General features: G+C 37.5%; 1 protein-coding gene across 3 annotated transcripts in view; it reads right to left on the bottom strand.

The window, feature by feature from the left end:
- CTNND2 (catenin delta 2) overlaps positions 1-22244 on the bottom strand; it is a 627538-nt gene that overhangs the window by 508765 nt on the left and 96529 nt on the right. For all 3 annotated transcript variants that reach the window (XM_051799301.1, XM_051799302.1, XM_051799306.1), the window contains exon 2: positions 5485-5618. In XM_051799301.1, the coding sequence (XP_051655261.1) occupies positions 5485-5618 (134 nt within the window). The remainder of the gene's footprint in view (positions 1-5484; positions 5619-22244) is intronic.

Genomic DNA, 22244 nt, shown 5'->3' with positions numbered 1-22244 from the left:
TAACTGCTGTTTCCTCAGAAGCATGACACGAATACACTCATGGCTACTCCAATGAGCTGTGTGAAACCAGCCCCAGACTAAATCAAGAACTTGAGAAGCCAATAGAACAGAGTGTGTAGTAAGTATATTAAATTATTTCCTTCTCTAGCCACTGTGATGGCACTCTTCAAAACTTCTCCACTCAACTTGCCATTTCCAGTACTGGGATTGTACATCTCAAAAGAAATACCCATCAACTCAAGGATGTATTTGAGAAGCACTACCTGTACTCTAAAGCTTTGTATTTCAATAATGAGTTGGTCCATCCAGCAATTAGCAGCATGGTATCCACTGTATAGACTTGTCTTACTCAAAGCACATCAAACAGCCAAGTCTAATTCTTGTCTAAAATCAATATATTAATGAAAACAGAAGACGAATATCTCTTGGGAATATTTTAAAGCCTGATTGGAAAAAAGGGAGTTTGATAACTAAGGAAGAGAATATATTGGCTTGATACTTAGAGAGATTATGAAAGAAATATATATTGATTGAATATAATTAGCATGGGTTAGAAATAGAGTTGCTAAAACTTTTAAAGGCAGAAATAGAGCCTGCTGTTTGAAGGGAAGCAAGACATGAATATATCATAATTGAACCTATTTAGAAAACCTGCCAAATACTTAATGTTACTAGAGTAATTACTGGTTCCTACAGTGCAAGAATGGGATTTTATTTTGATGAATATATGTATTATAATATGGTATGAATTATATTTGGGAAAAGAGTGCATATGTCATTCTGTAATCAGACTTGGGGCCCAATACTTGGATGACTGTATGAAATGTCATGTCCTGCTGGTCAGACTGGATGATTTATTTCACAAGTCTCTTCTGGACTTAAAGCCTCAAAAAAAATTGTCTGAATTGAAACATCCATCGAGGTATGAGATTTTTTTCTAAAACTTCAGTCATGATATAAAGACGCAGGGAAAACAATCTGACAGAGCAAAAAAACCCCAAGAAAATTAATTTTCCAACTTCTACAGCCATGTCTATCTGCAGTTTTACTTATATCTACATATATAAGATGTGCATGGCATACATAACCCTGTTTCCAAAGAGTACTAACACCTAATGTAGAAAGTCAGTTATATTACCCGTATTTAATACTAACATGCATTACAACCCTTAGTAATTACTGCCCTGAATGTGATTCTTAGTGTTATTTCAAGTCACAATTTCTTGACAAACAACTAGCTTTCTAATGGAAAAAAACAGTACATATTTAAAAGTAATATAAGTAACTTTAGAAAAAAATACAAGCCTTATAAAGCCAAAAAAATCCCCCAAAACCCAAAATCAAAAGTCACCAGCAACAAAAAAGCCAAAGTCTTCTGTTTTCTCCAGAATCAGCAATATGACTTAAAGAATATATTACTTATTTAAACAGTGTGAAAAATATTCAAAAAATCTTGAAGTCTAAATTTTTTTCTGGAGAGGAAAAAAAGAAATGAAAACATGCAACTGGAAACAAGTACCTTTATTTGAAATAAAATGATTCAAAAGAAATATTAAACATTGCACAACCTGTTCTTTGCAAAAGTGTTCTGAAAGGGAAAGCTGTTCTCTGAAACAGGTCACTGCTAAGATGCTAAAGAACCTAGAGTCCCAAAGAACCAAAAACAAATGTATGATACAATTTCTGAGTTGAATATAGCTGCATATAGTTGAATATATGTCCATACTTCAAGATGGATCTCACTCTTAGGGAATTAATTTATCTCATGTTTTGCTTTAAAAAAAAACAAAACCAAAAGCTGCCAAAACAAGCCTCTGCTAGGTCATTACAATCCTCCTCAGCTTCCAAGGGAGTAGTTTCTCTATGCCAAGAATCAAAGTACTGTGAACCATTTATGTCTGGAGACTTCCAGGAAAAAGCATCAGCTTCAATACATATTTACTCAAAAAGCTCCCCAGCAGCTATTTCTACCTTCAAAACAGCATCATCAATAGCTCTCATTCCAGTATGTTTTTTTAACAAGTGGATTCAGAATTTTCTTTCACAGGTGGAAATTCCCTATCAGAAACACATCATCCTTTTGGCAGAAGTAGTTGTATCTATCACATATGTCCTCACAAATCAGAGTGCTGATACCTCACTTTTGTGTTGAAAATCTTTTCCCATATTTACAGATACAAAACCAGGTGACAAAGCAGAAACAGAAATAGCCTTATGTTTTCTAAAATCTATTGAACCATTGGGCTAAATGTGTCTGCCAGTATATCACGAGAAATAAAAAAAAAATCTTTCTTTGTAGGTTTTATAAAGCACGGAAAATTGAAATGTGTTTAGTTGATGATTTCTCTTTACAGAAGTTGATAGTGTCTAAAAAACCCCAAACAAACAAAAACAACACCAAGGAAAACCCCAAAACAAAAATTTTACTTTCAGAGAAGTTATTAATCATTCCTTTTCATGAGAACTACCTGAAAACAGCTAAGCCAAAGGTCACTGCCTGGCATCTCATGATTTCTTAGACATATGGCATACGATTCTGACCTTCCCTCCAGCAGTGCCTGGTAATTTAAAAAAGTTAGCAGCAAGGGATAAAAAATGGATTCATGTTCTGTATCTATCACTTCTCAACTGCATCTCTAAAGCCTGAAACCCAAAAGTGAATCAACACACTTGTCCAGAGCTAAAACACAAATAAAATAGCTTATGCTTTAAAGCAAGGTGTTCCACAATGGCATTTCACAAAATAAACCTAATTCCTCAACAACAAAACACAGGCTTCAATTTCTAGTTTGACAGACACCCTCACCTTGAAAAGCATGTGGTTAAATCGTCTGATCGAGTCATTACAATCATGTATATCACTTTACATTTGACATATCAAGCACAATTTTTTGACTCAATAATTTTTTTAACCAAATAAATCTGTTCCTCAAAATAGGACAGCATAGAGATATGTGTACAAACTAAGCACAGCAAACTTCAAGTTTTCTGAATAAATCATTTATGTTTCACATAGAAAATTTAAGTAGAGCAAATACATACAACATTTATTACTACTTCTCTGTGCCTTCCATGTATCCTGCCCTCTCCAAAGACTGAAAACACCTTTTACAGTCATCAGTATCATAAATAACACAGTTTACTCTGTTGCCATCGCTCAAAGACAACGCTGTAGTTATTTCAGAAGTAACACATGAAGTTGCCCCAACTGTTCCTAGACAGTTAAAAAGTGCAAGGAAACCTTTTAACGCCAAGCATCAGCACAGATGAAGAAAATGTAACATACTTGATATGTTGAAACATACCTTAATTATGAACTCAATAATATTTACCTTTATTAGCAGTACTTTTGAATAACTGTATCTGTTTGTATTTCTAAAATTCTAGGTATGTCTTTGGCTACAGTAAATGTGCACACAGAGCAAAATCACATATGACACAGTAAAGCAATTCAATCCCTTCTAAAAAGCAGGGGACTACCCATTTGAACAATCAGATGGTAGCCTTACCTAAAATTTTCCCAACAGAACATTAAATAATGGAAGTATGCCAAAATGTACAGTATTGTGGGGAAAAGAAAAAGCCCAAAAGTAAGTTTGGGTTTTGTTGTGTACTTTTTTATTATTATTTTTATTTCAAATCTTTACTATAAAATAAATTAATATTAGAGTTACAGGACTTTCCCAATAGTGAGTGTGGTTGAACATAAATATGTGCCATTAAGTCAAATTTACTGATGTTACCATTTACTCTGAGAAATACATTCAAATATTTAAAAAAAAAAAATCAAGTCTCATTTTTGAGCTTAATACAGTCTTCCAGCTTCAAGATACAAGGTCTGACTAGAGATACTTGTCAAGAAAGAAGTTCACTTAACAGAACATCTGTAAAATTCTGGTACCTTGCACTGCAATAATTCAAGTCAGCAATAATTAAGTCAGCAATACCTTAGGTTAGCTAGTTAGGCTATTCTTGGTGATAAGAGAATGTAGAACTCCTTTATTACAGGCTCCTTTTTTCTATGGTTCACAGGAATCAGAAATAACTTTGCTAATATTCTACTGCTTAAAATATTTTTCATCTAATGGATTCAGCACCGATTCCCTCTAGTACTCAATTCATTGATTTATGGGGGTGAGAGGTTCATTTGCAAAACAGATGACGAGGCATAAACTAGCAATCATCACAATAACCCAACACTTGAGAAGTACTTCTCACTGTTCCGTGTTGTGATTCACATTCTAACATATATCTTCTACCTATGTAACTTCCCTGTACATTTTCAACATCACCTAAGGCAATTATTTTCCTATAAAGTAATACAGTAACACAGAATACTAGAAACATTAGTACAGGCCCAGGTAACGTTATTATCGTGGAAGAGAATATGCATACCAACATCTAAACCATGGGCACTATCCATATGACACATCATAAATCTCAAGACAAAACTCCATGTTACAACATTTCTTTCTTGCATTCCTCTTTTCAGAACAGAAAATATGACTAAGCTTTACCACCCAAAAGAGAGAACTGGTATACAGCAAAAAACCCCATGAAGAACGATGTCATAATTTTAATAAAATTTCTACTATTCAATAGCTATTATTCCTGTAGTATTACATATCATAAACTGAATTCATGAATTAATTTAACTAAAGGCACAGTGAATGTCATAGGCAGGTAAAGGTCACTACTTTACAATGTGAGCATCAATTGAGACACCTTCATCAAGGAAGGTGACTAAAAGCAGCCATCTCTAATCTCTCTCTTTGGGATACCTGTTGATGCTGTTGAGCCAAATGAGATAGCAACAGAGACCAGTTGGTTGCATGAACTGAAATGTTAACCACCTCCTGAGGTACAAAAAGGTATTAGGCAAAATCTCTGACACTCAGCCCACAAAAATTTACTTTAAAATGTCCAAACCTGTCTTATTAGCTCCAAGCTGAGAATGACTCTGAAAACCATTCTTTTGAAAATTTCTAATAGTTTTTGGTTTAATCATCCAGAGTTGAAAGCCTCTATCACTACCAACTTTGCCCTGAAATAATCTCACATTAAGTTTTACAGTCAAAAAAACCCAAAAACGCGTATATGTTAAATTTTAAAATCCCAGAATTCTTATAAATCCTTTTAAAACTCTAGGATAACACATTTTCTCCACAGCTATTCATTTGCTATAGCTCTTATATGCCATGCCTTTATACTGTAACTCCACGTTCAGACTGCCAACAAGAAAAGGAGAGATATCTGAAAACCGCCATCCACAGTAAAGAGTGAAAGTGGAGAATATTATCAGTAATTAAATAATATTAAATTTATATAGAAGTACACTAACATATGAAGAAATATTTAACATTCTTTGCAATATGCACTTGTAAACTAAAATACTCAGGTACCATCTATGAAACCTTTGTGAAAAAAAACAAAACAGCAAATCATGTTATTGTTTTCTAGCTTACAGATGCATCACTTGCATACCTGTTCTTTGACTGAAGCTAGAATGGCAGAGGTTGTCTCAGTTTCAGAGCCATCGCCATTGGATGTGTTCAACACAGGACTAAGGGAACTTGTCTTGTCAGAAGACGAGGGCTGTTCTGGAACAGGCATAGTTTCTGCAGTTTATGGAAAAATAAAACAATGAATTTGTTATTATAAACCTGATAAATATCAGAAATCATATATATAATAGAATAATAACACTCATTTAAGGAAAAAATGGTAGAATATGCTTCTGTTCTGTGTTATAGAATATATGGTTTATTTAAAACTAAAACTATTTCTAAATTAATTATAAAACAAAATATTAAATTATCTTCCAGTCTTACTCTGAAATATTCACCATCAGTACATTTGGCAAGAATTCAGATATTTTATAGCTGTGATTTTTGTATAGCATTCCAGTGGCAGCATGCAGTATAAAATTACAGTATCATAAAAGTAATGAATCATGAAACGCTTTGCAAAGAGAAAACCAACAAATGATACATGAGAGAAATACAAATTATCTAGTGTTGACTTACTAACTCACATGATTATTTAACATGTATTATATTTTAAGCTTAGGTAACTAACAAATCCTTTCTTCTAGTCTAGAAGGTGATTTTGATAACATTTTGTCAGAGTATTTTTCAGAAAAACATCACACCAGTCTCAAAAGCTATTTTTGAGACCTCTTACAAAAAAGAAAGAGAATCTCAGCACTTGAAGGCATTTCTAGCATTTCTTTTTAGAGACCAAAACGGTGCTGTGACTGTGGAATGATTTATCTTTCTGAAGGCTAATTTATAGTGTAGCATCTCTGTTTAAATATCACTACAGGCCCATCTCTAGAGGCAGATATCTTGTCACATTCTAGAAGTAAAGGAGCAGAGAGGCAGCTTGCATGGTTATGTGCAGGCACATTAGGATAAAATCACGTTCTTGTGGGAGCTGGCCAGAATTATTCTGTGGAAGAGAAGTGGCCTGCAGGCTGCCAGCTGGATGTTCCTCCTAAAGAGCAGTGGGGATATTCAGAGGGATGTCATCAGAGGGGTCATGTGTGCACAGCTCTCACCATTCACATCAATAGCAAAACTCCTGCCTTGGTGCTATTCTGCTAAAATACAAAATATAACTTTTTCTGGAAGAAGTGAAGTGAGCAGGCTAAAAAGTGTGGGAAAGGGTAGATGATAAAAGCAAATATAAAATTCCATACCCAGATCAAGCATCCCTGCATCAATCTGCCATGGAAATTAGAGCTCTAAAAGAAGGGGAGATGACATTCTATAAAGCTTTGGCTCTGAAGCCACAGTGTTGCCCAAGAACACACATTCAGCCCATCTGGGTAGCCTTTTTTGAAAGCTTTCTGAAGCTCAGGACAGGGGCATACATATGTAAGACAAAAAGATGAAAAAACAGATTACTTATAAAAAAGCCAGTTATTTTTCATAAGAAAAATCTCCCTAAATTTCAGGCCTGAGTAGTTTCTATATTGAAAAATGTTTTTATACATAGTTTCTATTAAAGAAGCTACATATTTTCGTACAGCTAAATTTTTGTAAGCAAATCTCACTGAAAGTGGTAAATACCGAATCTTTGGCTCTAGTAATGTGTTTTCTCCAGATACATCCACTATTTGAAGTTAATCTTTAAAAACTCGGATGATATACTCTCATTCTATCACAAACAGAAGTAGACCATACAAAACTTCTATACAATTCCAACACGCCATAGAGAACCTCTATTTCTCCCTGTATATACAAACAACAGTTGTTATTTGAAAGTCTACAGTTGTCAACAGCTCCAACATACCAGCTTTAGCAACTGTGATAAGCAAAAAAAAAAAATCAGATTTGGCATTGTATCTATGAACATGAAAACCATAAGCTTTCATGCCATTCACTGAGTCATTCTGATAAGCTAAGAATTCTGTGGGTGTAAGTTAGGAGTCAGAGCAATACGGCACACAATAGCCCTGGTCATTCTTGCAAATTATTATGCATATCACAAGCCATATTAGGTGCAAATACAGAGGAGAAAAATACCCAAAATAGTAATTCTCATTATTACACATTGTAAAGTCAATTCAAACATTAGCACATACATGTGATTGTTAGACTAACAAATATGTTTACAGTAGATTTTTGGAATAAAATCCCAACTGGAAGAAGTAGAAATTGGCCACGTTTGAGAATTTAGATATGCAAGAATCAGTTCCAGCAGAAAGACGACCTACTGTATTCCTTCAGTAATCTCTAACTATGGAGGTGACTGAAGGCTGAGACAGCACTGGCTCTAGACAGCAGGACATCTATGTACTAATGCTGCATTAAACTCTTCTGCAATGAATCTGAATCCTTCAGCTGTGAGACAGTGAAACAGGGCAGAAATTCTGTAAAGATGGGCCCTCCCTTCTCCTGCATAGGAAACCTTTGAAGTCATAGATTTCTGTTATTGTCCTATCTTAGCCGACAAGCTTCGTACAACTGGGTAAGTATTCTTAAAAATAGGTTGATAATCTCTTGAGTCAACAGTAAGACAAGAATAACTGCCAGAACCTGCCAAATACCTCAAAAATGAATATGTCTACTGATTGCCTAAATAGATATCACAACATCCTAAAGCATATATATATATGCTGAAATTAATAGGCAGGAAGACAGATTAATTAAAGGAGACATGATATCTTAAAGACCTTTGCAAAGGCTTAGACTCAATTAGGGATCAGGGATATGTGGGATCAAGTCAGCACTCATTCTAGCTAACCCATCACAAGGGCTTTCCAAAGAGCAAGGGCTCTGGTTTTTTTCTGGGCTTCCTCTTTGTCCATAGACCCAATCAGTTCCCTGCTCACTAAGACAGGCGAGTTTCTCGTCTTCTTTTGTGACTTCAGCTTGTTGTATTCAGTTATTTCAACCATACTCTTACAGTATTTAGGGCCTCTAAGTGGATAAAAAAGAATTCTGTGGTTTAAAATTCAGGCAAAAGTTCAAATTCAGTAAAACAAAAAATTTCTTTTTTTTCCTCCTGCTCTTTGTAGAAATGTGTTAGAAGATATAAAAGATCCCAACTGTCACAGTAAAGGAGAAAGACAAACATATTCTAAAACCTGACAGAAAGAAGCTATACTGGCAAATTTCCCACAATATTTTCCTTGACTTAGCCTATTCTAAAGTCTGATGGATGATAAGAAATGCCTAAAATTTCCTTCTCTTCTACAGATGCCTGATTCAAAAAGGCATTTCCTGAAACATTCCAAAGACAATGTTCAAAGACAATAGCTCAAGACAAAAAAATTTCTTCCTCAGAGACTCTGCTTCTGCCCTAAGTCTTGATTAAAATATCTCTATTTTCCTGCTCTCCAAAGAGGAAGCAAAATGAAGGATCTTATGCACACAGTAGCCATTACGGGGTCTCCATGGGCTATATCAAATATTTTCTTGCCATTATCTCCATTAACCAGTGTCAGAACATTGGAAGTCACATCAAACCTGAAGTCCTGCCTAGAGCTTAAGCCATCTGCAATTCTTCCAAACTTTTTAGTTCAATATGATCCTGCTAAGTGTTGTTTTGTTCAAGTAATATGTTATAAAACAAGGCAGTTTTCCTTGTTGCTATAATGTTTAAAATTTCAAGAACTCTGAATTACTTATACAGCCTTCCTCCTTAAAATCAAACAAAAATTCTAAAACATTCCCAATTATTTTAGAAGGATAATTTAGAGGAAGTGCTTATGAGAGAAAAAGTACAGCATTTGGTCAAAAGGGCTTTGAAAAAAAAGGCAAGAGAGATATCGTGCAATTGTACAACCCTTGGTTTTTTCTCTCAAAACAGAGTCAAAACACTGCTGACCAGTGCACAAATATTTAAAGCCAGTACAAAGCCAGCACTGTGTCAGTTAACTGCCCCCACCCCCATTCTCTGTCTACATATTATAGCAAATGAAATAGTGATTAATCAGAATAGATAAACCACATGCTGGCTTGAAGCATGTTCCTGCTTCACTGGTACTGAAACCACCATCCTAATCTGTAAGGATTTACCTTAACCAGCTAGCATGTATTATCAGAGAAGTGAGCAACCTCCTAAAATTCTTAGGAAAATATTTCACAGTTGGAGTCAGCAACACAATCACTAAGAGAAACCAGTATAAAAATTCATACCCCTCTCAGTATTTTAGAGACCTCAGCATGAGGATTTACAATAACTGATTTCTGTTTTGCTGAAAAGTCTATTCATAAATCAAGTAAATTTTCTTCATTCATAGAATCCAATGAGAGATTATTGTTTGCTGCTGTTACTGAGGGAACAGGAGTTCTTACTTCAGTGACAATGCCAAAATCCTCAAGCATACAGAGCAAATTGCACATCTACAAACAAAAGCCAAAAACACTCCTTACAGTGAATTCTTAAAATCTTGTATTACCTAAGCACCATAGAAAGCAACATAGTATAAGGGGTTCCTTTGCTGTTTTTTCATCAATTTGCCATTTATTGACTGGGAATGACTTGAAAAATTACATGACATCATCTTCTGTGTCTGGTTAGGATGGAGTTAATTTTCTTTATAGAAGCTCATATGGTGATGCTGTGATCAAAACAGTGTTTCAGCTACTGCTGAACAGTTTGCACAGCACTGAGCCTTCTCTTTCTCACTCTGTCCCTTAGCAAGGTAGAGAGGGGACACAGACAGGACAGCTGACCTCAACAGACCAAAGGGATACCCTATAATATATAATGTCATGCTTAGCATATAAACAGGGGGACAGTTTCTCCAAAGTAGCTGTTGCATGGTGACTGGCTGGGCATCAGTCTGCTGGTGGTGAGTGAGTGCTTTTGCATCACTTGTTACCTTTTTTTTCTTTTACATATTAAATTGTCTTTATCTTGACTCACTAGAGCTTTTTTCCATTGCTCTTGTCTGTCCAGTTCTCTCCCCCATCCTCTTGTAGTGGGTTACCAAGCAAGTGGGTGAAGTCTTAGCTATTGGCCAGGGTCAACCCCCAGCCACTCTATGACTATGTAATTCCTCGGAATACCACCAGAGGAAAAAGAAGTCTGTAATGAAAGAGATGAAGTCAATGGCAGCAACAAGTGAGGACACATGTTCATTACCAAAGAACAGAAATAGCAAGGCAAAAGCACAGCCCTATGAGTCTGAGGCAAGTAATCCCCTAAGGTTCTGTGCCAAAATAGACTGTTTATTAAACTACTTTAAATTTAAATTGCAGGCTGATTCATGCTGACTACTCTTAATGTTTCCCATGGCTCTGAACCTGAAGGAGGATAGACAGTTCTGGTATTGGTGTAATCTCAGGACTAATCTACTTCCTCACTAATTCCTACCGTTAAGGAGCTTACTTATATATATCATACTGAATTGCGCAGATCCTCTTTGACTCACGTCTCACTCTTATTTAAGCCAGACAGCAGAATGCATACTTCCAAGCCCTGTACAACACTCTGCAATGAACCTCCAGGCTAACCTTCAGAGACACAATGTCTAGCTGGTAGGGCTGCACTACGGAACCAAGACAGTGATCACTGTGGGACTCCTTTCATGGCCATACCCCTTAAACAGAGGAGTTGGTAGTTGAACACAACATCTCCTCACTTGTTCGCTACACAGTGAAGCAGGAACCTGCTGGGGTAAGGATATCTTCTTTTTTAAATGTCTGGATCCACCTCCCACAGCCAAAGAAGAGCATGACAATCAAGCATTTCCTTAGCATTTTCCTTAAGAGCTGAGGGGTGTCCGCAGACAGAGTGACTGTCATGCTCTTCTCCCTCTCCACGTATAGTATGCTGCTGATGTGACATTGGCAGAGCTGTATGGTGGATGTGCAGAGTACTGAGCGATACTCCTAATGGGACCTGTGGCTTCTCATCTCCACACTCCTCGGGCTTATGTACACATCCCAAGCCCCACAAAAGGTAACAAATCCCACATCAGATTCCTGTGTGGTAAACAAGTTCAGAAGCCATCATTTTGTAGTGAAGTTGGGATGTCATACTACTCTTCTTCTCCCTATGTGCCCCGTTTTATGTTTATCCACATGAATTTTTACCATTCATTATTTTGATTTTTTGGCTTCATAAATTCTTTACAATATTTTGAAAGCCTAAGGCACTCCCACAGATAATATTGCAGTATGGGAAGCACTCTAAACCTACTTTATGACCAAGAAACCTGGGGGCAGGAGAAACCACACAAAACCCAAAAAGCTTAGTTTTTCTGTAGCAATTAGCATGATTTATGTCTAGACAGGATAGCTGTTGGCATAAGCCAGTAAACATTAAACAGCCCTTTACTGTGGCAAAAGCAGATGAAATATAGTCAGCCACCTGTCCTGAAGAACAGAATAGTTTTTGTGTGCTGAAGAAAACAGATAGCCAAACTATGCAAACAGCCTGATGACCATCAAAAAGTGCAAACACATCTAGAAGTATATGGAACAAGCAGACTGTGAGCAGCAAGATCAGCAACTGCAAATCAGAAAAGATCAGGATCTGAAAGGACTCATCATCAACACAGTATTCCCTGCCCAGTCCTGTAACTAAGGATACTTAATATTGCAGGAAACCAGAGTACAAAAGTGAGAAGTGAGAAACTCATGGCCCTACACCAGGATTTGGAACCATCTCACCAACGTTCAGAGGACTGAGAGCACCAGGGAGTGCCCCGCAAAGCCCACGACTCCACATCAGGACTGCACACAGTCTAGCAGGAAATGCTGTGCTGATCCACCTATTATTCTTGGACTTCACTGTCACCCCTGAAGAAAAGGGAAGATGTATGAGAAACCACTGTATTAACCAGATTTTCTCCCATGGGGTAGCAAAATCATTGACTCTTATAACTGGATAAATGCCACTGTTCCTTTTTTATAGAGTCTAGAGTCACAAAGAGGCAAAGCATCTCACCTAAGATACAATAGAAATCTAAAGTATATCAGAGTTGAATTCAGCTCTTCCAAGAATCAAACTTCTTTGATCTATATGACAGTATGTACAATTTAATGGAGAAAACAAACCAGAAATTCCATCAGTGCAATCCTAGCTGTTTTTCTAAACTGCATACAGAGGAATATTTTATGTGCTCCCAAGCATGAAATCTGGATTTTTACAGAAATAAACACTGAAGAAATTTCTGCTGACGCATCGACTAATAAAGTGCATTAGAAAAACAAGCACAAAAAAACCCAGCAGAGTAGAAAACTGTCTCTAGATCTCTGCCTGCTAGAAAGCAGAGGCAGAAGTCCTTGGATTAATGCATCATTTTCTACAGAGTATACTTTACATACACAAACCAAGTTTGAAAGTTTGGATTTAACTGAAGCACACTTAAATCACAATGACAATCATTATGAGAATGTGATGACAACTCTGCTAAACGTGTCTGGTTGAAAGCCTATAGCCAGGTGTTGCAGAATTAACTTCAATTTACAGTAAATTCCAAAAAACAACAGGTTATTTGTCTACTTCTCTATTGTGTCTTGTGTTTGGATAGAATAGTTATTTGCATTTTCTTCTCAGTTAGTCTGCTTGAAAGTCTGGAAATTAGGAATTCCTTCACACGGTTATTCAACTGAATCCAGTTATTCAACTGAATCGCAGTATATCTTCTGTTTGAGTTTCTTTCTAGCCAAAAATTATATTATCCAGGAGATAGCTAATTGATGGAAAAGAATAAAAATATGTATGTTTAAGTTGTATAAGACTGTAATTAGTCTAACAGTTTCAGCCTTCACTCTGTCACACTAGAAGAGTATCAATTTACAGTGTTATCTTTATACACATATGTTGAGCATATTCTTAAAATATATTGGATAGGAACCCATCACTCTCAAGACTTATAATAGACTGGCTATATTAAGTCTGTATTCTTCTTTTTCAATACATCAAGTAAGATAATCTGTTAAATAATAGCATAAGTTGCTGGGGAAAAAATACGTACAAACCTAAACCTTTGTATAACTCTTTCAGAGCCAACTGTTTTATAGGGAAGGTCAACCAACATCATCTACCTAGATCTATGCAAAGTATTTGACACTGTCCCACATGACATCCTTGTCTCTAAATTGGAGAGACATGGATTTGATAGATGGACCACTCAGTGGATAAAGAACTGCCTGAATGGCTGCATGCAAAGAGTTGTGGTCAATGGTTCATTGTGTACATGGAGACCAGTGATGAGTGGTGTCCTCAGGGGTCGGTACTGGGGTCAGTACTGTTGAACATCTTTGCTGGCAACATGGACAGTGGGATCAAGTGCATTCGCAGCAAATTTGCTGATGACACCAAGATGTGTGGTGCAATTGACACACTGGAGGGATGGGATGTCATCCAGTGGGACCTTGACAGGCTTGAGAGATGAGCCAATGCAAACATTATGAAGTTGAACAAAGCGAAACGCAAGGTCCTACACCTGGGTCACAGCAATCCCAAGCACACCTACACGTTGGACAGAGAAGTGATCAAGAGCAGCCCTTCAGAGAAAGACTTGGGGATGATGGTTGATGAAAAACTCAACATGAACCGGCAGTATCTTCTCACAGCCCAGAAAGCCAATGAAATCCTGGGCTGCATCAAAAGGAGCGTGGCCAGCAGGTTGAAAGAAGTGATTCTCCCCCTCTGCTCTGCTCTAGTGAGACCCCACCTGGAGTGCTGCGCACAGTTCTTGTATCCCCAACATAAGAAGGACATGGAACTGTTGGAGCAAGTCCAGAGGAGGGCCATGAATTTGACATGAGGACTGGAGCACCTCCCCTGTGAAGACAGGTTGAGAAAGCTGGGGCTGTTCAGCTTATAGCAGAGAAGGTTGTATGGAGACCTCATAGCAACCTTCCAGTATCTGAAGGGGGCCTATAGGGAAGCCAGAGAGGGACTCTTCGTCAAGAATTGTAGGGGTAGGACAAGGAGTAATGGATACAAACTGAAAGAGGTGAAGTTTAGGTATTAGAAAGAAATTCTTTACTGTGAGGATGGTGAGACATTGGAACAGGTTGCCCAGGGAGACTGTGGACGTCCCAAACCTGGCAGTGTTCAAGACTAGGTTGGATAAGGCCTTGGGCAACTTGGTCTACTGGGAGATGTCCCTGCTCATGGCAGGGGAGTTGGGACTAGTTGATCTTCCAACCCTTAACATTCTATGACTCTGTGATTTTAAGCGCAAAAATAGTTCATTTTAATATTTTTGCTGCTAAGTGATAAAAGATGGGAAGCAGTCTAATATAAGGATTCTGCTGTTGCTAAAGAAAACATACATTTTTCCAAAAACAAGCTGACTAGACTTAATTGTGAAGGAGACTCAGACTGATGGTTTGAATTGTATTTGTGAAGAACGTACATCATGTCTTGCTTATCCATGGCCATTTTGCCTAGAAGACCGAAAGTGAAAAGCAACCTCACATGACATCAGCAGACTAGACAGATTCTTAAAACAGTGAAGTGCCATCATAATTATCCCAAAGGAATGGTCCCAGAGCACTATTGGAAGCTCAAACAAATTCCTTATTTCAATGTCGGTAATGTGTTGCCTGAAGAGCCACAAACTTTCCTAGAATGTAGATATTGGACCCTTTTTCAGTGAGGATAAATAGCTGAACTAACATAGCAACATAAATTGCCTTTAATTATGATTACTTTTTTGTAATTGCACCTACAAATATTCTCAACAACTAAACTTGACATAATTTTCTTTAAAAGCCTAAAATTGGGGCCTTCTTTTACAATTTTATAATATCACTGTCTTTCATTAAGGGCCTGTTCACTTTGACGGGACTTATCAAAACACATGACAGAACAAAATTTGGATCCTAAAACAATGGGCCCATTATTAAGGAGTATGCTAAAATATCAGAAACAATAATAAAGTTTTAATGGCAATTAGGCATAAGAAGCAAGTCAGTTTCCAGATCAATGACTTAGGTTTAAACCAGCTAGTTGCAGAACTGAAAATTACCTGTGACTTACGTGTACTCCATTTTCTTAAATCAAACTATTATCAGTAACAGAAAAGAAATCAATTCAATTCAGTACATATCCTCCAGCATCTATGTCTTCTATTTACTGTAGCCCTACAAAGATACACTAATCCTTTTCTTTTTTCTTTAAACATCCTCTCATGGGTTGAGTACTTCTGTATCCCAGTCTCCATGTAGATCAACTTCTCTTAACCATTCTGTCTTTTCAGATTATTTTTTTCAGACACTATTTATTTCAAAACGCTACTGTCCAAGTCTTCAACAGAAGTAATACCAAATTACTACAATGTGTAAGTCTTCAAACTTGCCTTGCTGGATGAACTGGAGTGGTAAAAACAACTGCTGTCCCCTGTTTTCATTGCGAGGCTGATTTAAGATAGCACTGAATTCCTTTTCACTGGCTGGAATGGCAGCAACATCCATTCAAAGCTGATAGATTTCACTGCATATACAAACATGCACATAATTGCATAAAGTTATGCACACTTTCCAATGCCTGTTTTAGCTGTTTACATTACCTAGTTCTGACTTCCTACATACACACTTCATGAACATATTTATAGGATGTTCTAATCTACTTATACTTACAGAATTGTATTTATGATTCTTTCTACAAACTCATCCTGTCAAGTTACACATCATAACAGAAAATTCAGTTCCTTTATCCTAAAAAAGTTTGCACAAGTTAAATGAATGTCACATTCAGGGATGTACTGCCAGAGGTACATCCCATGATTCTGGGGAGGAGGCCAAGGATGCGGGCAGGAAGCCAAGAAGGAAGGTGCCACTCCTCCCCCCAGTGCCTCCTCTTCCTTCTTCCACCCTCAACCAAGGTGAGAGGCACTGTCTCCTGAAATGAAGCCAGTGAAGAGGAAGAAGGTGTGCAGTGCAGACCTGAGACATCACAGCTTCTAGGAAAGCAATCAGCAACAGCAGGAAGTCAAGTTTGCTGGAAGCAATTTTTAAAAACAGTTCTAGTGGAATTCCATGATGTAAAACTAGGGAGCAAGTTTCACAATTTTCTTTCTGGTTGCAGGCAAAGCTAGCAGTGTTTAGCACTTCTCATTTTAAGATCCTATTTTGAGACACACTTCACACAAACTCACTGTTTGGGCTGAAATATTCCATCCAAGCAGCTGACTCGTAATTAAGCATATACACACACTCCCCCCTGTCGTAAACTGTTCAGGCATTTCAAAGAATTGTATTTCTGGAAAGTATCTTTTGCTGTTTGCATTATAAAAAAGTCTCTCAAGAAAGTAGAATCTCTGGAAGTGTTTCTGTTCTACAGCGCATGGCAGCAAAATTAGTATTTGTACTATAGGAGCATCTAGAGCCTTTAACCACAACTGAGGATCCATCAGCCTAAGGATTGTACAAACTAAAAAAAAAGTAAGACAAAAATATAATAAAAACATAATATGCAGATCTCTATTGAATTCCATATGCTTAATCAAACAAGCGAAGAATTTAACATATGCAGATATTTTCTGACTACAAAATAAATTATTCAAAAGCATTATTCATAAGTTATTTGATACTGTTATTTGATAAGATAATAGGGGATTGTTAGATCAAACATGCACAGGAAAAAAAATTCAACTGGAAGTTTACTAGCCTGCAATAAAGCCAGCTATGAGGAATGTAGAGTATTTATGGTTCTGAAGACCCCTCCTACACTTTACAGTGACTTAAACCTTAAGTAGTTTGAACTTCATGATTGCTTTAAAATCATTAAAGAAGCAGCAAATCATTATTTGTTTTACGATCAGCAAACATCTGCAAGATTTACTGAACAAAAACTAGACATAAAAACTGTACCAGGCTAGAAATTTGCTGACTATATTCATGATTATCCATTTCCTTTATTAATGGTGTCAGAATTTCCTAGAGATGTCTGAAAATACAACCCCAAAAGAAAAGTTATTGTAATGAACCCACTTGATTTAACACTTACAACACTGTTGCCCACCAAACAGAAATCTTAACAACACAGACAGCGGTTTCATGACCTATACCTTCAATCATCAGACACATTCTATATATTGAGCTGATCTGGTATTCCTTTGGTTGTTCAGCTACAGGCAGTCTTTGAATGCTAGGCATTATTGCTATTTCCTTTAGCTCATGAGTTCAAGTCGGGCTTTTAAAAGTGCTCATCAATTACATGAGTTTTCTACGAAGTACACACAATTCTGCTTCTAGAAGAACGAACTTGCTTTCAATTACTTTCTGAAAGAAAAGAGAGAAGTAATACTTCAGATATCATCTGATTTAATTTGGAATAGATACAAACTCATATATCTGACTTGTCCTGAAAAGGAGTGATATTGATTGCCAAGGGAGAAGAAAAGAGGTACGTATCCAACATCAATCTGATGCTAAGTCTAGATAGCAATCAAGAAAAGAGTAAGAATAGGAACTTCCAGAATACATTTGCAGTCTTATCTCACACACATCACTTCTACGGTTTATACAGTCTCCCAGTGGTACCTACCTTGCTTAAATATATCTCTGTCTCAGGAAGTAGAGATGTTGCATGCTGATAAGCCTTTGTTTCTTACCATTGATTAGAAAAAAAGACAGAAAAAAGCTTAATAGAAGTATTGCATGAATTTAGCTCTTAGTATACTGGAAAAATCCTGGGGGTCAACATCAAATCTTGCTTTGCTGTCTTCTATTGATAACTCTGAGGTTTCCATTAGAGTCTACTACTGAAGTAAGAAGGGAAGTAATGTCTCCTGTGAGATATTCAGAGATGGGGAAGATGAAAAAAATACACACACACACCAAAAGAATACAGAAAAAAATCCAAACAACCCCTCTCAGAAAAATCCCAAACAACCCCCCTCAAAAAACCCCCAAACAACCCCCCTCAAAAAACCCCCAAACAAACAACCCCAAAACCAAGCACCACCATGTCCTGCGAACAACCCATTCTGTGTTACTGATGTTACTGACTTCTCATTTCCAACAAGTCATCATACCAGGTATGTATCTACACCAGATGCAGACTCCGTCTGAGTTATATGACAAAATGCTATGCAAAAATAGATATTTCCATCAGCTACCAAGTTCTAAGATGGATTTAAGCAATTTAAAATTAGCTTTTTTTTTTATTATTATTTGGGTTCACTTCTCCAAGAAGTGAGTATTTCTACCCCAAGGTATTTCTGTGATGTCTGGGGAGAGAAACACAATATAGGATGAATCTGGATGTAGAGATTTGCAAAATAAGCATATAAAACTAGTTTTCCTCTAAGAGCTTGCTGCCTGTATTCTCCTTCTAGTTAATAGGGTAAAGCAGGTGCTTCTGCAGAGTGATGAATTCTATCACAAGACAAACCTCTAAGACAGATAGGATGACTCATGTTTGGGGAGAGGAAGAATCATCTCTATTACCTATGGCAGGTGCCTAGGCAACTATTTTAAACTCAATGACTACCTTTTCAGGTAGCTAAAATTAGGTAGATAAATTGCATCTGAGATGCAGAATAAATTTAAAAACAAACAAGCTCATCAGGGAAATGCTATATAATCAAAAGGTTAATAAAAAATTCTTCTGGAAATATGAGTGTAAATATCCAATACTAGAAATTGTCCCTGACATGAAAACACACAAGTTTTGCCTATATCTTTTCCTTTCACATATAGAATTAAGTATTACCTGAGATATTTTCATACGTTATTTTCAGCAATAATATATGCGTGTACAGGTTCGGTACAAAAATAATTATGCTAAGTATGCAGCATTTATGATAGAGTTAATTGTTGGGTTTTTTTTACTTTGGAAAAGGAGATGATATAATACTCCTCCAGTGCAGAGGAGGAGGATTTGTTTCAAACTAGAATCCCTTAGAAAAATGACATTATTGTTACCTGTTCTTTAGTTACGTCTGTGTATTGAAATGCAAGAACTCAAAGGAGTACTGAATGATAATATAAACAAATCTATTTTCCACAGCTTAATTATTTTTTTAAAATGTTATTTTGTTTTTAGCTAAGAAGCTGAATATTAATAAAGATGCAGGTAGGAAGGTGAATAGCAATAAATACGCAAGTATAAAATGAACAGTGATCATACCAAATTAATTATTCAGATTAAAAGGGACCTCAACAGGTTTTCGTGTCCAACATCCTGATTCAAGCAGATCAGGATGATCTGCTTTAGTCAGGTGATCAACTTTCAAGACCAGGTTGCTCAGGGTTTTGTCCTGTTGGCTCTTGAAATATCCAGGAATGAAGATCCTATAGCTTCTAGAGAGACAATGTCTTCAATCATTTAATTACACCTACAGTGAACTTTTTTTCCCTTTAAGTCAAGACAAAATACCTCCTCTCAATCAATGAGTCAGTCTCCAGCCATATATCTCAGCAAAAGAGCCTGTCAGTCTTCTCAATAACTTCCTCACAAGGAACTGGTGACTGCAAGGCTGCTCCTAAGCCGTCTCTTTTCCAGGCTTAACAAGCCCCATTTCTCAGCCTCTCCTCACAGAGCAAGTACTCCTGCCACAGAACATCCTGAGAGCCCTCTGCTGAATTTGCCCCAGTTTATTGATGTCTTTCCTGTACTGGGGTGTCCCCCACACCTGTGCATGGTAGTCTAGGCATAGTCTAATGAGCCTGAGAAAAAGCAAAAAAAACCTCTCAGTCTACTACTGGCTGTGCTGCTATTAGTGCAGCCCAGGACACAGTTGGCTGCCAAGGCATCCTGCCAGCTCACACTCAGGTTTCTGTCTACAATGACCTACAGGCCTGTTCCAGCAGAGCTGCTCACCAGCCAGGGAGTGCCCAGGATGGCAGGAGTTTGTCCATCCCAGGCTCCAGAATAAGTCATATACCTAGTTTCACAAGGTCACTGTCATCTCTCTCATCAAGCCTGGCAGCCAGACCTCCGAGTGCTTTGAGTGCACCTCACAATCTGTTGTGATCCACAGACCTGACAAGAATGCCTTGGATCTCCACCTCCACGCACTAATGAAGAACTAAACAAGACAAGAGCACAGGATACATGTCTGGTCTGATGTTACAGGCAGTTTTTCATCCACCTAGTAAGACCACTCATCTGGGATGAAATGTCCCAACCTGGATAAAATGATGCTGTGTCAGCCTGTGCCAAAGCCTTTCCAAAGTCCTTCACGGAAGTTTTTGGGAAACTATAGAGATATTACACAGGCTAGAAGGTCCCTTTGTGAGTGACTAATTACATGAGAACAAAAGCAAAGAAAGTGTAAGGTCTTCCAACAGAGACCACTGACAAATTCCAGGAGATATCTAGGTTGCAAGCTGGGGTATTAAATATATTCAGACTGCCCATTCCTTTTTTTTCCTGGATTACAGGAGGTGATGAAAGTTGCTAATGGTATGAAATTGAAATATTACAGAAAATGGTCAACTAGGGAAAACAGCAGAGGACCTTACAAGACTAAATGACTGGGCAATCAATAGCAATAGTTCACTGCATCTTGAATACCAGAAGCAGGTCTGGCTACCCTTCGTTAAAAGGATACAGAAGAATTGGAAAGGCAGAGAAGGGCAGAAGAGACAACTAGAGGCAAAGAATGGCACCCATGCAGGGAACAAGGACACATGCCAGAACTCTTTGGTTCAGAAATGACAGAGTTGAGGGGATAAGTGAGTAAACTCTAAAAGCCTGGGTAGCACAGGTGGGGTGAATCAGGAACAAACAGGGACAGCTGATAAAGTCAGTGAGTGGTAAGTTGCATGCAGACAAAAGGAAGGGGCTCTTTGTGCATTGCTGAGCTGTTCAAGTCCTTGTGAAATGTTCCTGCAGTTGCTAAGCACGTACATGGTTCCAGGCAAGAAAAATGCACCAAGATTACTAAATAAACACACAGAATCACATTGTTTCTGAGAAGTGCCTGAGGCTCGCACTGTGCTAAAAAGATAGGTAATGTGCACTTGCATTGTTCAGATCTTTTTTTTCTGATCATTTATGTTTGGCAATTGTTGGGTTGGCACAGTCAGATCCAATACAGCAGTTCTTAATTTTTTACGTTGACTTAACACAATACTCAATTAAAAAATAACTACACTAAAGTTAACCAACCATGTGTGTCTACCACTGTTTGAGATGCCTTTGGGTAATCCTGCCTGGGGTCCAGGTGGCACTCCAGGAGGAGTCTTTGTAGGTCCTGTACCCTGTCTTCTATATTGGAACCACAAAAACTAGGGCTGTCTCAAATGACGTTAGGCATCTATGTCTTGAGCCCTCCATTTCTAGAACATGGTGAAACAAGAGAAAAACACCACATAAAGAGCTTAATACAGGGATAATTTATGTATTTTTCAAGGAAAGCTATTGTTTTCACAGTGCACACATGAATTGGAGAAACCAGAGCTTGCTGCAGAAACAAGGCATTTGTTTTTACTCCATGCTGTGGAGCTATGGAACGGGCTTGATGAATAACCAAAGCAGCACTGCAACCTCTCAGCAGTTGCAAGTTACATGAGATTTAAGCAATGAATTATGGAAAGCTGCAAAGGCTCAAAACAAAATCTTATTAACGAAATGGGAAAAAAAAAAGCCACATGAGCTCATGAACAGAAGTCAAACTGAGCAATGTGTATATGGAAAAATAGAAAAAGTAACCTTGATACTGGCAAACAAGTTGATTTAACTTCAGGACTATGCCAGTAGTAAATTGGTCTATTGTGAGCAAAGAGACAAAATCATTTCTATGAAAGAAAATTCAGACTTCTATCCCTCCTTTTTTAAAGGGTCTGACAGGAAATTTGAATATAAATTTGTCA

This window comes from Manacus candei, unplaced genomic scaffold (genome assembly GCF_025592945.1).
Source record: "Manacus candei isolate 608988 ecotype Guabito, Panama unplaced genomic scaffold, ASM2559294v1 h1tg000049l, whole genome shotgun sequence".
NCBI classification, from domain to species: domain Eukaryota; kingdom Metazoa; phylum Chordata; class Aves; order Passeriformes; family Pipridae; genus Manacus; species Manacus candei.
Note: the sequence above shows the minus strand (reverse complement) of the source record. Positions and strands in the feature narration are given on the sequence as shown.